General features: G+C 38.0%; 1 protein-coding gene and 1 non-coding gene across 2 annotated transcripts; one reads left to right on the top strand and one right to left on the bottom strand.

Moving 5' to 3' along the window:
- The first annotated feature begins 2,640 nt into the window (after positions 1 to 2,640).
- LOC139121153 (beta-hexosaminidase subunit alpha-like) lies at positions 2,641 to 10,967 on the top strand. The gene is made up of 11 exons (XM_070685825.1): positions 2,641 to 3,642; positions 4,252 to 4,317; positions 4,647 to 4,690; positions 5,146 to 5,256; positions 5,763 to 5,864; positions 6,475 to 6,788; positions 6,954 to 7,113; positions 8,687 to 8,876; positions 9,135 to 9,225; positions 9,896 to 10,000; positions 10,343 to 10,967. The coding sequence occupies exons 1-11, from the start codon at positions 3,246 to 3,248 to the stop codon at positions 10,407 to 10,409; spliced, it is 1,647 nt and encodes a 548-aa protein (XP_070541926.1). The 5' UTR covers positions 2,641 to 3,245; the 3' UTR covers positions 10,410 to 10,967.
- A 1,392-nt stretch (positions 10,968 to 12,359) lies between these two features.
- LOC139122258 (U2 spliceosomal RNA) lies at positions 12,360 to 12,550 on the bottom strand. The gene has a single exon (XR_011549420.1). It is a non-coding gene; the product is annotated as a U2 spliceosomal RNA (small nuclear RNA).
- Positions 12,551 to 17,680: the final 5,130 nt, after the last annotated feature.

Here is a 17,680-nt window from a genome sequence, read left to right as displayed (position 1 = left end):
TTTCACTTTGTCTCACAAAGAGTTATGTTAATTTGTGTCAGTGCCATTACACCCATATGAATTATTAGTATTATACCAAACATACACAGATATCAGAGTAACATTTCAATGGTTTTTTTAACAAGGCACTTAAGTCAGTTTGTCAGAAAAGGGGAATCATGAAGATGCTTCAAGACCTCCCTTTCATCAAACTCCCCAACATGCAGCTGATTTACGTTTTGAAAACTTAAACATTGCAAGGTGCCTCTATCACTTGTGAAAGAGGGACTATTGTCTGCCTGCAGTAACTTCTGTGCTCTGATGTTTTTTGAAAATGCAGCTTTGTGACTATTAGGACCCTAAAAGGGTTTTGTTTTCATATCAGCCCCTGTTTTCATGTTAGCTTTAAAATTGTACGAATAAGAAATGACAGTGTACTACTCACGGTAGAAAATATATCTTAAGGATCATACGTACGCTCAAAACAGTGAACCTAGTATCGTCATCTTGCTGTCTGTCGGAATGGCTGTTACGCGTAATGGAGATAAACGTACCGTTGAGGGCGTTAATTACCAGTCCAATCCCACGTGAACGGCATGCAAAAAAAGATCAGAGCCAGGGGTCCGTATAATCGTATTCATGTACAGAGCAATACTCAGAAATAAAAAAAAACAAAACGGAAGGTTTTATAAGGAACAGTACTTACATACCCTTGAATTCTCATTTGAAATCTCTGGTGATTTACTTGTTGCAGCGTTGTGACAGCCAGGACTTCAAATTTTTTGCAAAGCGTACAATGATTCCATCATTCATGCCAGTTATTTTCCTTCTCAGGAAGCGAACATCAGTTGTATTACACTGTAATAATGCGCATAAAGAATCGTCGATGAAAAAAGTGACGTTGGACAAAAAAAAAACATTTATTTATTTGAAAACTTTTATTGAGCGGCCGAGTTGGGCGGCATTCACAAATCCTAGGTTGGGAGGGACTAAATTTCAGGGGAATTTGAAAGTTCTGGGATGCCAAAGCGGATTTGAACAGTGTTTGCACTGGGCATAGGGTGGATTATGAAAATATTTTCAGATTCCACGGTTTTGAAGGTAATTCAATAAATAATGAATAAAATTGTCATGTCATCCATTGGCTTAATAAATGTTTGGCCATGTAGTAGTAGATAGAGGGATTTGAACATTTTTGCTCATACAGTGGGGTTGGATTTGTATGTTTTGAAGGTATGGTGGGGTGGGGGGGGTCTTAAACGAATTAAGATGCCAATCTAGGTTCCTGCAGCCCCCAACACCCCCACAGAATATGTGAATGCAGTCTTACCATTCAGTATTGTTTCGTCGGGGCTCATACCGAAGAAAATTTGAAAAGTATAAATCAAAAATTAATAAGAAAAAAGAAACTACAGGGGCATATTCATTTTAATATAGACTTTCAAGTCACACTTGAAGATATATGTAGGCTTGATTTGTGTTAAATCTCTGTAAGGCATTCCACTATTTGCCAACCCTGAGGCGATTTTGTATCCCGTCAGATTTTTAAGGATGTAGGCCTAATATCTAGAAAGGTGCCTAAGTAAGCATGGAATATGATAGCTGCAAGTATAAATTCATTTTAGTCAGAACGAAACGATAGTTTGTTAAGAACTTAATCGCCATTTTGTTGCTTCCAAATTCGAGAACGTAAGTTTTCCCTAACGGATAACAGAGAAAATGGGGCAATTTTGCATTTTCAATGTAGGCAAATTTGCTTTTCAGTGTATTCACAGATTCACCGTTACTCCTGGTTTTTTGTTCTTGGTGGTGAAAGAAAACATAGATATTTTAGTAAAGTTCGAGCAAAACCATTTGTTTTGGAGGTTTTCATCACGTGAGGGGCATATTTTCTTGCCACAATAGATGGGTTACATGACAGGGTCAGAACATGCTCCATTCTTCCTTCTAATTTTGACTCAGAAAGAGGTAAGAGAGAGTATATTGAGTGAATGTGTTCCACAAAACTCCCAGAAATGTACCAGCTACCTTAACATGTTCTGCTCGACATATATGCATTACATGTATCAATGCCCATTAGATAGAAATGCTAACTTTATTACATGCCTCGATTTAGGTGCAAATCAGTGCATTGATTTCAATAGGAACATCCGGGGAGTAATAGCGGGCTGGTAAACGATATAGAATACTTCACTTTTCGATGGCGATACCATTGATTGACATATATTTCAAAACAAAGATTATAACTTGTGTATTTATATCGTAGCCGTTTATCAACCATGTCGTAGAGTACTTTAAGGCTGAAATGTTGTCATGTGAAACCACATTTTGCTTTGAGCCAATGGTACATTGGAAAGCAAGTTATACAAAATGATTTAATACGAAGTCTAAAAACTATGGTGCTGCACAGTCACTTGTGATCTATTCCGCTCTCGGACTATGCGCCCCATAGACGTGTGTACATATGTCTTTTTCGCAGGCATATGTACACACGTCTGTGGGGCGCATAGTCCAAGAGCGGAATAGATCACAGGGGACTGTGGGTGCTGTTAGCGTCACCATCGCTGTAAACAGGTATACACCTGCTGATTATTTATAACCGAGTTCTGTCGGCATGCAAGGTCCGAGGATAAGACGTCTTGTGATCTTGGCGTGTCACGGACAACAATAAATAATGCACTGCCGTTATAAAACAATAATTGTAATAATGTCACAATGAGGTGACCTTTGAACGGAAACCCGGGACTAACAAAGCTGCGTCGCCGTAACCATAGACGGTAGATGGAAAGTGGAAAGGCTGTAAAAGGATATAGAGAAGCTGCTCACCAGTTTGTGCAGGATTTATTTTGTATGGACAAGTGTAGGTTGGACGTACAAAGTAGCCGCGTTTACATTTCGAGGACGAGTGTGCTCTCAGGATCTCGGGCTATGATATCGTTCAATTTCTGTATAGTATAGTGGTTTGTTGAAAACCTAATGTGTGCCTATTGAACCATAGTCTAAATTGTTATGCATGTATTTTACGGAAGTTTCAGCAAGGTATTATTGGGTGCACTAGATCTTCGAGTGACAACAGTGTCAGACAGCCAGTGGGCGGACAGGTAACTTATCAGATTTCTGCATTGACAGGCCGCAACAATAGAGTCTGGCGTGACAAACAATATAGTAGAGGTTGTGTCCGACGGGAGTTTTACAATTTATATACAAAATCGAATCTTATGTAACTGTTGCTCGCGTATAAGCAGTTTGCAATTGGTGAAACAACCATGGCTTTCAAGCTAACATTGTATGTTTTTATTCTGATTTGTACTGGCATCTCCGCCAGATCGCGACGTCACCTTCAATGGTTTCCAAACGTCACGCCGATGATTCAGCCGACGATAGGCGAACCATGGCCTCGCCCGCAACAGATGAAGACTTACGCCACTCAGTTCTACCTGGACCCAGTGACGTTTCGCTTTAATGGTTCGTCAGCTTCATGCGACGTGTTGACCCAGGCTTTCGAAAGATATTACTTGCTTATTTTCGAAAGCAACTCTGCTCGGGGCTTTGGACGTAAACGGCGTACAGTGCGAGGAACACCTGTTCTCCAAGGGATGGCAGTAAAACTCGAAAAACCCTGTCAAGTGTTTGAACAGCCCTCCTTGGAGATGAACGAAACATGTACGTATACTATATAGCGCAGAGTCCATCTTAAATAAAAAATGCAGAAGGGGGCGTGTGCTTGTCTTCAACTGATAATGTTTTAACCTGGGACTGCTATCCAAGACTAAATACAGTACGACAAATCAGTTCTAGACGAAATCGCTTAAGTATTTTAGAGATAGGTTTTTCACTACAGATGCTGGAGATTTGCCCTAGCATTTTAACTAACCTTTATTGGACCTAAGCTTTCAGTACTTCTTCAACCAGTTGGCTAATAATGCATGTATAATTGGAAGGATGTAAATTCATGATAGCAAGGTCTTTCAACATCAAGTTTGTTGACATCGACCAGTTTTTCAGTAAAGGTTAGCGATGTCGGAACCTTGGTTAATAAAGCTGACGGTCTCCTCCACGGCCTTCGTCTGTGATGAAATTTGACTCGCTATTAAAAGATGGTTTTAACTTGTGCTATTTTACCTCTTTATCGACCAAATACATCCAAACAGAAGTATTCATCGACGCATTCCTACGTTTGCGAAATGTGTTTGACTAGTTTACATTTTTCCCTGGGTATGGTGCCAGCAGGCACCATTGTATGTATAGTGTGTCTCTGATCTTCTGTTCCAGATACGCTTGATGTCAATTCAAACTATGCACAGATAACCGCCACGTCTCAGTGGGCAGCTCTCAGAGGTACAGTCATTATATGTTCCAAGATGAAAATGTCCGTACACAATTATTCCAACAGAAGGTTTGGTCAGATCTTTGCTTTTCAACTTCTCTGATATTTCTTAAAGTTTGTATATTTTACGGAAATATGACTTGTTTGAAAACCATTGGCTTCCTCCTATATTATTACAGTTCTAGAATTTTACCGCGTTTTTTTCAGCCCTTCATTTGTACTACACGCTATTAATTTATAATTATTACGAGGTTGCATTGTCATGGCATTTTATCAAGCAGTGCCTTAAGATATTCATGTCAATTTATACCGATCTTTTATTTTGTTTTGTTGTTTGTAGGTTTAGAAACATTTAGTCAGCTAGTCCATGACAAGAATGGAATTGTGGGTATCACAGTGATGAATTCAAACAGATGAATCAACAGAAATGTCATCAAATATTTACAAGAAACATAAAGTCGACTGTCTAGTATCTTTGTCGAGTCTTTATAAATGTTTTCCGTGCATTCACATTTGCAGTATGATACTCGGTGGCAATCAATATTATTTTGACATGATCGTGTACTGCTTCCAGTGGCCAAGCACGAATTCATAATATCACACATGCTCTCAAGATTTCATAAGATGGAACGTTGAATGTACCTTAATCGATGGTGTTTTATATAGTGAGGCTGTACTTAATATAATGACACGTACACCGTAGAACGCATTCCTGACATGTGATATGGATTGTAGGACTCGTTTCATGTAGTGAAAGGGTTTTAATATTTTGTTCATGTTGTTCACATTATCTGGCTTGTCTGACATTCCGTCACTGTAGATGCAATTTTAACTTTCAGCTTGTCATCAATGCGACCTCCATCGTTGATTGGCCACGATTTCCACACCGAGGAGTTATGCTAGACACCAGTCTCCATTACATAGGGATGCCGACTCTACTCAAAAATTTGGTACGTTAGCTTATCCCATATATTTCTACCACTTTGATATTACCAAAATCCCCAGTTTCCTTCTTCAATGAAGTGGTGCGACTTATGTTATGAAGTTCGTTATTATGGTTGGCACATGCCAACATCTGGCTTAGAGGGATGTCAGACTGATGGGATAAGGGGATGTTGATGTTTCACATGACATCGGTCAATGTGCTTATCATATTGTGTTTACTGCGGTGAACATACACGTATACGTATATATGCATGCATATATACATGCATGTATACATACATACACACACACACACATATATACATACATACATGCATGCATGCATGCATACATACATACATACATACATACATACATACATACATACATACATACATACATACATACATACATACATACATACATACATACATACATACATACATACATACATACAAATCACAGTAGGATGTATATATCGTTTTGAACCGTCGTCTTTATTAATAATCTCAAAAAACTTCTACCTCTCCAGGACGCCATGGAGTTCAACAAGTTCAATGTTTTCCATTGGCACATGGTTGGTGACTATTCCTTTCCCTATCAAAGTGAAAGTTTTCCTGAAATGAGCAATAAGGTATGGATATTGTCACACACAAGATAACCAGATGTATTTGTCAAAGGTTGCGCAAAATATGATTATGATTGAGTATGTTTTAGTTGCCAGTGATTGGTCACAAAAAGACAGTCCCCTCTACTGTGAAATATAAATCTTGACCCGGCAAGGTGTGCTGGTATTCAAAGGTGAAACTTGTTGCTGTACAGCGTAAATGTCATTTCTCGACCAATGTCATGGCCAGAGCTTTGTGACATGTTCCGAAAAGTGGACTGAGAGCATTGCTGCTTTTGAAGGCATTTGCTTTCTGTAAAACGTCGCACAGGAGTCATCGTCATAAGGGTTGTGACGTTGCTTTGTACATCCATTCACACAACTGTTCAAGAAACTGCGTTTACTTCACAGATTTACGGTATTTTACAATAAAAAACTTGACAGGTGTCATTTTAGTATTTTTGTCTGTAGTTTCATTTGTGCGAGTTATTCTAAAACAAATTGCAATATATAGTTCAAGTAACAATGGCTTTATTATATACGCAGAGCTGAATTAAAGTCAATATTTTTCACATACGTTTGAAAGCACAGCGATTAAAACATATACGTATATATACTCTTTTTTCCCCGCCAACAGGGTGCATTTAATCCATACACGCACATTTATTCACAACTTGATATAGCCACGGTTTTGGCATATGCAAGGCTTCGAGGGATCCGCGTCGTTCCCGAATTCGAAAACCCATCTCATACCCTTGCTTGGGGCAAAGGTCAACCGGGGTTACTGACACCATGTTACACCCATGGGAAACCCGACGGCACATTAGGACCTATCGACCCGGCTTTGAACTCCACCTATGACTTCATGACAAGACTCTTCACCGAACTCACACGAGTGTTTCCGGACAGATACTTAGCGATTGGAGGAAGCGAAATCGATTTTTACTGCTGGTAATGTCAATTGACATTACGTTATAATTCATTATGGGTTGTGTCTTATATGTAGTGTACTGTAATTGTAAATTGCCGCTCGGTCAGCGCCTTGTCATCGCAAAGGGAATATTGTCTCTCCTAATACCATTATTTTATTTTTACGTGTTCTCGCTTTCGCTTCAGGCAAAATGATCCAGAAATTCGAAAGTTCATGAAAGAGAAAGGATTTGATGACGACTTTGTGAAGCTGGAAGGTTACTACTACGGGAGGCTTTTCGATGTTGTCTCCTCTCTGGATCGTAGAGTCAGTGTTTGGGAAGATTCCTTAGATAGCGGTGTGAAGGTGCATGTTATATATTAGGGACCGTTCAGTTTTTACGGCCGGGGGGGCGGCAAAATCCAGGGGGGGTCATCATAATTTTGGAATCCGCGAAGGGGGGTCATCGCTTTTTCACTGGTAGGAAAGGGGGGTCACCACATTTTCAAAAAATACAATAAGTCACTTCTGCCACATAATGATTCACTTTATCCGTCGGGCCGCCTTCGGCGGCCCAATCATAAATATACTTTATGTATTACCCATGACCCTCTTAGCGGGCAGACGCCTTTGGCGGCCCACTCCAATTAGGTTTACAATGGCCATGATCGACCCTCTTTACCGGCGGGCCGCCTGCGGCGGCCCACTACAATAAATTGACTTTATTGTAATACCCCATGACCATCTTAATGGCCGGACGCCTTCAGCGGCCCTGTCAGTAAAGTTTACTTTATGCAATGGCCATGATCGACCCTCTTTTTACCAGTGGGCCACCTTTGGTTGCCCACTAGAATAAAGTTGACTTTACGTAATGGCCCATGACCCTCTTAACCGGAGGGCTGCCTTTGGCGAACCACTCCAATAAAGTTTACTTTATACATTGTCCATGGACATAAGTTGGAAATATGGAAATGAAGTTAAAATTGCCTTACAGTCGTCCTAATTAACAGACGTTTGCATGGATGTGGCTGAGAAGTTTGTGCACTGGCATCTCTGCTACACGAATAAAGTGCGCCGCGTACCGGAGTTCAAATCCAAACCGTGCGGGTAAATTTGACATATGGGTTTTGGTTATTTTTCAGCGGGGGGGGGGGGGGTGTCATCAATTTTTTCGTCTGACAAAGGGGGGTCATCTTTTTTTAACGAAAAATGCAGGAGGGGTCTATATTTTTTTGAACACCGGCGACAAGATTTTGCCGCCCCCCCCCCCAGGCCGTAAAAACTGAACGGTCCCTTAGCACATATTCAGAGTATTTCCGGAGTAATTTAGTCCAAATTTGTCGTTAATCTACGTACGTGCAAATGTTGATAACTCTGCTATTTCAGGTATACAATACATATAATCCAAATTCGGCGAGCTTTGCAGATTGAAGTGGTAATATCGGCGACGTAGTCGTGACCACGGTTACGATTGTTTAGATACATAGCGGCCGCCGCGTGGTATGCATACCACGCGGCGGCCGCTATGTATCGAAACACTCGTAACTGTGGTCGTGACCATCGCACCGCTGATTCCTAATTCCTATAATGGTAGGGAATTGGGGTGGATGGAGCGGAGAACGCCTAATCATACTACAGAAAACTTTGATTTGAGATCGGTTTAAGGTTCTCCACTATCTTACGTCGTGTAAAGCGGAGGCCATATAGATGACCTCGTGGTTCATTTGCCCTCTCAATCTCAATCTCGATACATTTTCAGAATGAACACAAACAAATCTGAACGCTGACATTCTAAAAATTTATGGAAGTGTACAATGCATACCTATAATATAGTTACTTGGTGTAGGAAAGAAGGTGTATGTCCGCAGTGTTACCAATCAAAGATACCGTCAGCTTCATTATCTCAAGCTCATCAAATGTTTATTTTCGACCGTGACAGCTTCACAAAGAGGTCATCGTTCAGGTTTGGCGAGGCGGAGACACAGACTACCCACAGAGACTAGCAAATGTGACGTCACAAGGATATCGAACGCTGCTTTCGTCTCCGTGGTATCTGAACTACGTCCAGAACCCTTACTCTAAACAGGATTGGAAAACGTTCTACATGGTCAATCCTCGCAATTTCACAGGTGTGTTCAGGAAATAAAAACAAAAGCCTGCAAGTTGAAGCGTCGCTGGTGGCGTAACGTAATTTACGAGGAAAACTGAATGGATATTTCTTGAGTAATAGTGAACACTTTTAAAATGAGACTGACCGTTAGCATCCTTGCATAGGCATCTTCATTAATATTAAGTCAATGGTTAACACATATGCCCGAAATTATATACCCTAAGTATAGCTTGTGTTCGTTTTGTTTTTGTTTTTGTTTTTTTTTTGTTTTTTTCAGGTAGTGAAAAACAGAAAGAGTTGGTTCTCGGCGGCGAGGCTTGTCTCTGGACAGAATATGTAGATTCTACTAATGTGTTATCCATGCTATGGTAAGTAGGCTATACATAGTTCTTTGGGTTATACTTATACACATAGTCACAGTCCTGTGGGCGTGGTAATGGTCGGATTGTCTGTACGTATTTGCCAGGGTGCGCCTGTTTGTAGGTATTGAAGTGGAATGCGCCATCTCGGGGACAAATAATGATACTCAAACTTTTACAATATTCTTTTGACCTACCTCTAGTGGGGCTGATTTTGAAGCTTGCGGAGTAAAAAAGGTTTTCGGCAGCTTATAGTCGTGAAAATAGGGAAAAGGGAATGTTATTAATATATTTCCCTCATAAAGATAACACAGGGGTGGCGGCCATTTTGAATGAGTATCCGTAAATAATATTTACGGATACTAGTTGGGTAATTTGTTTCTCCAGTGCCAAAATTTGCATGGTGACCCCCGATTTTTATTCTTGATTTTGAAAGAGAATGGTTGAAAATTTTCTTAGGGAAATTTTGAGCACAAAATTAAGTCCTTCAATTTCGAGGCGCGAACTAAACAAGCGCAACCTGAAAAATACGTTTTGTGTCTAATCGTGTCTTCCGCACTTTAATTGTAGGGATTTACACTGGTCATTTTACTATACTTGCGTATCATATTTATGCCAGAACAGTTGTAGTTTCAAATTATCGAACATGTCATCACAGACACCATTTTATCCTTTACAGGCCTCGAGCGAGTGCAGTCGCCGAGAGATTGTGGAGTGCAAAAGATGTACATGATGTAGATGAAGCTATACACAGACTCACAGAACACAGATGTCGCATGGTTGGGTACGGTATACTTTAATATCATTTTAACGGAAATTTTCTCGACATTTGTTATCGGCTGAGAATTAGAACTGAGTTAGATTATGATAATAATGGCCGTAATCTCCAATGTCAGAGTTCCTTCTTCAATTTCACCCTGTGCATGCGGCTGTTTCTAATGCTACAAAAGATCGGTGACAACAGCTGTGTTGCCCGCGATGTCAGCGATGTACGGAACGGCTTTACAGGTAATCAATCCATCCGACATCTGACTTAGATTGTCTTTATAGTATCGCGTGAGCTGTCTTTATATTACAGGAAATTCAATCTATATTTCTCAGGCGATTTTTACCGTCTTTTTCACAGGCGTGGCATACCTGCCCAGCCAGCTACTGGTCCGGGATACTGTAAACAAGAGTATATGTACACATAGCACGTCAGGAGAGAGCGGGGACCATCACCGTTCAAAATACATTTCTGACATTTGCTTTCTGAAGAACAGTATCATATATGAATTAACTCCGACCAAAGTATATGTGGTTACGACGGGCGACAACCTTTGTAATTTAGGATTGATCAACATATTTCCAGCACACGCCTAGCGATTACATGTATTTGGCTTTTGCGTTAACTCCACTAGCTCATAAAAGTTCCAGATTTCCTCTAATCGATTCCTACAATTTAGTGCAGACAGCTGACAAACTAACGGCTGGGGCAGTTCTGTGAAGGATGACGCCGGCCAACTCCCTTACACGTCATGGCTGGTACAGCAATGTGAATATCGCGCTGTGATAGCGAAATGCGGATACAGAGCACTGTACAATCTATCAACTGATATTAAAATTGTATGGATTGTGTGAAAATGCTTTCCTGTCGTTTCATTTCAAAATATTTCATCAGAAAATTGCTCTTGGTAAAGACGTACAGAATTTGAGAAGTGTATGAACTGTAACATAAGATGGTGATAAAAGTATAGCAATTTTATTGTTTATCCTTCTTGAGTAATTAACGTTGTGCGTACGCAAATGCATGGATGATTGCAGTATAATTACAGGGAACCCAGAGATCTGGTTGTTTTTCTTGTTATTGTTTGTATTGTTGTTTATGTTTATAAGTCCTGCTGTTGTGTTGTTGTTGTTTCAAACGTAATGTAGATGTCATAAGAAACGCTATAAGGACAGTATCAATGCAAGTCTCTGCTAACGTACACTCTCTTCTCACAGTTTAAATGTATGAAGAGAGTGTACGTTGGCAGAGAGTTACATTGGGTCAAAGAATGATAGTGTCCTTGTAGCTTTTCTTATGACATCTATATTACGTTTGAAACAACAACAACACAACAGTTATATTCGTTTAATTTTATTGGTCAACAACGACAACAACAACACGACTAATAAACATGAACACATAAACAACAATACAAACAACAACAACTAGATCTCTTGGTCCCATGTGGTATAATGTGCAAAATAGCCTGTACGGTGGAGTTTCAAAATTAAGCAACAACGGTCTGGTAAAGATTTGGCCATTCGATAGCGACGGGGAAGAGAATGGAAGACTTATTTTGCAATTTTAAACGTCTTCATAGAGTCCTAAGAACGGCAGAATTGAAAGTTGTATTAAAGCTCTTAATGCGAGGCAGTGAGAGACCGAGAGATCGATATCCGTTCATTTATTTTATAATATACACAACAGTTCCAAGGGGAATTAAAAACGGTTATTCAGTAAAAATGTATTAGAATAACATACGAACAAACTGCAAGAAAATTTCAGTGTGAGCTAAAGGAGAAAACAAAGAGGATATGGGAGGCTATCATTTCTGTCGTATCTGTAGACTCCTTTTCAAAAATTGTGCAACATGAGTTATTGTACTGTCATTTTTTTGGTAATGCAGTAACTTTACCATTCAAATCAAACGCATTGAAGTTTTTAATCGTCTTTTAACCTTATCAATGTAGAATGCGCCTCGGGGACAGGCATTCGGACTCTCAAACTTTTACAATATTATTTTGGCCTACCACTCGTGAGGGTTCATTTTGAAGCTAATTAGGTAAATAAAATTTTCATCGGCATAGTTTTCTTAAAATAGGGAATTTTATTTTTCCCTCATAGAGATAACATAGGAATTGCGGTCGTTTTGAATATCAAATGTAGTTAAAGATCATGTGATTTGTTTCTCAAGTACCAACATATTAAACGGTGACCCCGATTTTTAATCTTGATTCTAAAGGAAAATGTGAGCAAAAAAGTTGACGTCTTTTAATTTCGAGGGGCGAACTATCTTCGACAGATTTGCCTTTCAGTGTCAATATCAATTTTCAAATCGCCACTTTTACACAGAAGGAAATCTTTGGGTGAATATTAGTCTGCTATTCTTTTTTATTTAAGATGGACCGTTCCCGGAGGTACTACAATACCGGGTCGATCCGTGGCCAGGACGGAGCAAGCCCCTATTCCATGGCCCAATTCCAAAAATCAGTTTAACATCGAGCTGCTCGGTGAGCAGCGTATCAGATATTTAGCTGATAAGAACAGATACTACACATGATCTTAGCCAAAAGGCCGAGAAGCGATAGTGGTGTAATGGCAAAGGGGCTACCTATTCAAATAGGACAGACCTCTATCTACGATTCCAGGTAGATGCTTTTCTTGTCACGTGATATTATTTTTCCTCTTAATACCCGGGCATACGCGCTTTTGTACCGTTAATTCTGTACAGAAGTATTTATGCAGGAAATTTGAAATATTGTTAAAGTGGTAATAAGAGTTTTGATTTTCCCAAAAAGTAGTAAGATTATGTAGACTTCATTATCCGGTGAATTGCCATTAGCAAGCTGGGTTTTTACATCTTTTCATATTCAAAATTAAATTTTACATGCGAATAGTACCAATGTGAACACACCTGTGAAGGCTTGTCGTTTGAGGGCCGGCGCACTCTTCATGGTGATATCACCACAGTCACCACAGTTTGAAGCTGGATATGGGTCCGTATATTTGGTGATGGTTTCTTACCGTGACGGAATTTGGTATAAAACTTACGCCCCACACCCAAGTCATCCAAGTCATCGAAGTCAAAATCAGCATTATTAAAAAAAAAACCCAGAAAATCCACAACAGTCATGGACCTACCGATACTTATCCCAGAGAAAAAACATCATAAATATTTTAACTTTTTCATTGCATGTTGAAAAGCAATCTCCAATGCCAAATTTGCCACTGTTAGCCCTGATTTTTCATGATCATGGAAGATATTGGTTGAAAGTTTCTGCGATGAATGTCAGAGAAAAACTTCAATTGTAAATCTTTCTTGTTTCGGGACGCGTATTGCACGAGTCACTTTGAAAAGTAAATGCACTCTCATATACGCCTCATGATGTGCACAACAGTCATGTGTGTAATAGTGTGTGACTTTATATTGCACTTTTCTTGATTATTTACTCTACACAATCGTCTCTATACTTAGCCTGAACAAATCCTTCAACCAATTTCCACTTGAAACGTATCTATGACTATCGATCAGCATTGATTTTTGGCGCAAAATGTGTAAATCTAAAAATATGTGCTTCTCGACAACTCTATGGTTTATTCTTTTGTTGCATGAGAACGTTGACGTGTAGGAGCATTCTTTGAGAGAAACGGAAACATTTGTCAGCAAGGAGAGAAGTGAAAAAAATAATTAGGCCGGTTATTTTCCAAGATAATCGCAGCTTGAGCTAGTCTTTGGAGCTACAAACCATGATGTAAAACGCACGGTCGCTTGAATGACGTAGTGGAAGCTATCCGATGGTGGTTTATTCAATAAATTGTGCCTTGTTGTGACGGAAATCCGTCTCCAAACTCGGCGATATGTGAGTATCGCGACCATTTTGTTTCTAAACATTTTATCTTTATAATCACCGTCGCTTGTGGATAAAGAAGAACGCGTATATATACACTCTATGATGTTCCATGTTTTTATGTTAAACCACTGGACATTCTTTTATCAGATCATTGTCAAATCTCATTTCACTTAAGAGTTAAGAAATTGAATACAGAGTATAAAAAACTGAAAGCATCAACAGACATGAAAAGCACAAGAAAAATTATGTTAAATATATTTGGAAATATGATTCAGCAGATAAATTTAGGGAAGCGTTGCAACACAAAGATACTAAATCGTTTATGAAACAATTAAATAAGAGATAAAACTAATACAGCAACTTTAAACAATTTAGTTGATAAGGCCACCGAAGACATTACAAATATTTTTCATTCTGCAGCAAGCAAATCCCTTAAACAAAAAAATCATAGAAAGAAAATTAATGGAAGTTTGTATAATAATGATTGTTCACAACTTAAAAATGAGGTGAAAAAGTTTAATCGAACAGGCTTAGTCAAAACCCTTTTAATTTACATCTAAGAGAGGAATGTCTGACAAAAAAGAAAATTTATAAAAGAATAGTGAGAAGAAAAAGAAGAGAATTTAGGGTAAACATTCTAGCGACGTTACAGGATTTAAACAAATCTGAAGGAAATGAATCCTGGAATCTATTGAAAATACAAAATAAACAAAAACAGGATAACTCACAGTCAATTGATGCAGATGTTCGGTTAAATCATTTAAAAAATTGTCTTTCTCAACATTTGAAAGCAATCCTTTACATTCTGAGTTAGATACCTTGGAAAGGAAAAAATCAAATAATATTGATCTTGTCTATGCCATAGCTTCTACTGATCTACATCAGGCCATTAATAAATTAAAAAATAAAAAGTCCCCAGGTACAGATAGAATATCAAATGAATAATAATCAAATGCAGTCGTCACATACTTGAACTATAATTATTACAGTATTTTAATCTTATTTTATGTAGTGGTCACTTTTCAAATCAAGTGAGTATAGGTGTCATTTGTCCAATCCATAGATCAGGAAATAAAACTGACCCCAATAACTACAGAGGAATAATCCTTTTATGTTGTCGTAGCAAACTGTTCACCTTGATTTTGCAGCAAGAGACTGCTAAAATAAATTAAAGAAAAACAACATCATAAACAGGGAACAATTAGGTTTTATGCCTAAATGTTCGACTCAAGACCATATAGCACGAAAAATTGTGAAAAATGGGGATTAGGCATAATCTATAACAAAACAAAAATAATGATATTTAACAAATCTGGCCATAAAATACATAAATACAAATTTTTTATGATGATAAAGAATTGGAAATTGTTCAAAAATATAAATACCTAGGATTAACATTAACAAATAATGGTAAATTTAACTTAACAATAAATGACCTCAGTTACATAGCTCTTAAAGCAAGGTTTAAGATCAGACAACTATTAAGATCAGAAAATATTCTTCAAGTACAAACATTTTTGAAACTCTTTGGGGCAGTTATTAAGCCAATTTTACTTTATTGTGCAGAAATATTGGGTCCACAGGTGATAAACTTAGAAGCTTTAAACTTAAACTCAAGTGTTGAAAAGACACAAACCAGCAGACCTTGCTTTGTAATGCATACAAGCGTCCTTCACCGTAATCAAACAACAAGCGACCGTAATCTTCTTTTACCTGCATGATACAGATGATACAACGCATCGTCGACATGTCCATGAAGCGGACAGAAAAGTATTTCATGTCCTGTCTACAATCCAACGTAGCATGGTAAGGCTACACGGTATTGCAAGTGATATACGACGGTCTACTAAGGGAGCGTTCAGTTATTATGGCCGGGGGTGGGCTGGCAAATTCTTCCTGCGCATCAGTCAAAATAAGCGAAACCCCCCTACCCATTGCACCAAAAAATTGATGACCCCCCAAAATAAGTGACCCCCCCCTCCATATTGCTTGAGTAAAGTTGCACATACATACACCTCTGGAGGGGGGGGGTATATTCTCAAAAACAAGATTCTCAGATTTCTTCAAATGACCTTCCTTACAAACTCACAAGGTGTTATTTCCCCTTCTCACTCACTATAATTTTGAAATTACCCCTCAAAGGGATTGGACAGAAATTACAGGTGGATCGCAATATTTTTGCAGAAGCGTGTGTGTTCAAAATTTTGATATTTGGATTTAATTGATAATCAGCTGTTGATAATGTTGATTCACTATAAATGGTAGTCTATGAGAAAACTATGTAATACTTTATCAATACAAAACTATATCTATGCATTTATAGATATTTGATAATTGACATAAAAGTACTTGACTGGAATAGGGTTGTTACAACTGGTATGTGGACAAAAAATTTGACTTTAGAATTTCACCAAAAATGTTCATCAGCTATACATGGGAGTCTATGATAAAATTGTGAATAATTTTTTTCCAATGAAAAACTTGCTATACTTGTGCATATACAGACGTTGAATAATTAACATAATTGTACTTGATTAGAATATGATGGTTAAAGGTGCATATTATGTGTTTAAGAAATCTGATTTTGGAATTTAACTGAAAATGTCCACCCACTATACATGGGAGTAAGAGGAAAGTATGAATAATCTTTTTCAAATACAAAAATAGGTAAATCTGTGTGTTTATGTACTCTCGATTATTAATATTAATGTACTTGATTAGACTAGGGTGGTTACAAATGGATATGTGTGCAAGAAATTGGATTTTGGAATTCCACCAAAATGTTAATTTGCAATACATGATAAAACTATGAATAATTCTTTTACAATGCTAGACTAAATTAATTTGTGCTTTTATAGGTGTTTCATAATTGATACAAGTGTACTTGATTCAAAAAGGGTATTTGAAAGGTCAGATGTGGACAACAATTATGATATTGGAATTTCACCTAAAAGTGTAATTTCACTTTTCATGATACTAGTAGTATACAGGTAACTGTTAAATAATTTCCCTGACAAAACTTGCTATATCTCTAATATGTAAGTAGAGTTCAAGTCTTTGCTTGAGCCAGAAAAATATTTGGATTACCTTAGCTACAGTCGTAAACGAATATTAGCAAATTTTCGTTGTTCCACACACAAACTTAATATAGAAATCGGTCGTCATCTTAATTTGCCAGTAGAACGGAGAATCTGTATGTATTGTAAAGAGTTTAAAAATATTACAACTGTAGAAAACGAATTTCACTTTATTTTTCTGTGTCCACTTTACGAGGATTTTAGAAACACTTATTTTCAATGGAATGGAAATTTAACTTACATAGAATAAGCTTGTGGAAATCATGTCATCGCAAAACAAAGACAAGGTCTCTCAACTTTCATTGTATCTATTGAATGCTTTCAAGAGAAGAGAAACTTTACCAGACTTACCTAGAATCTAATCTATTATTTTATGTATATTTACAGTATTCAAATGTTTTTTTGGTTTTTTTTTTGTAGATCTGTAAAATTGACTCATAATCCACTTAATAGGTTTTGTACTTCACGTCTTAGGAACAGTTTATGGACCAGCTCACTTAATAATGTAAAACTTTGTAAACTCTGTGCGAGGGGCTGAGGCCCTGCACTGTGATCAAATAAAGTTAAAGTTAAAAGTTAAAGTTAAAGTTAAAGTTATATGTAAGTAGTAGGAATTGTTCATTGCCCTCAAGTGAGCTCAATTTACAATAAGACAAGCCTCAGAGTTGCCTAGTCAAGATGTTCATGTGACAGATAATTATACTTTTGTTCAGATTTACAGTTAAATGACTTCAGAGAATGAAATCATGCAGCAAATCATTTTTATCTCCCAGAATATTTCTGAACAC

This window comes from Ptychodera flava, chromosome 21, assembly GCF_041260155.1.
Source record: "Ptychodera flava strain L36383 chromosome 21, AS_Pfla_20210202, whole genome shotgun sequence".
NCBI lineage: Eukaryota > Metazoa > Hemichordata > Enteropneusta > Ptychoderidae > Ptychodera > Ptychodera flava.
The sequence above is the reverse complement of the archived record's forward strand: the minus strand, read 5'-3'. Positions and strand labels throughout refer to the sequence as shown.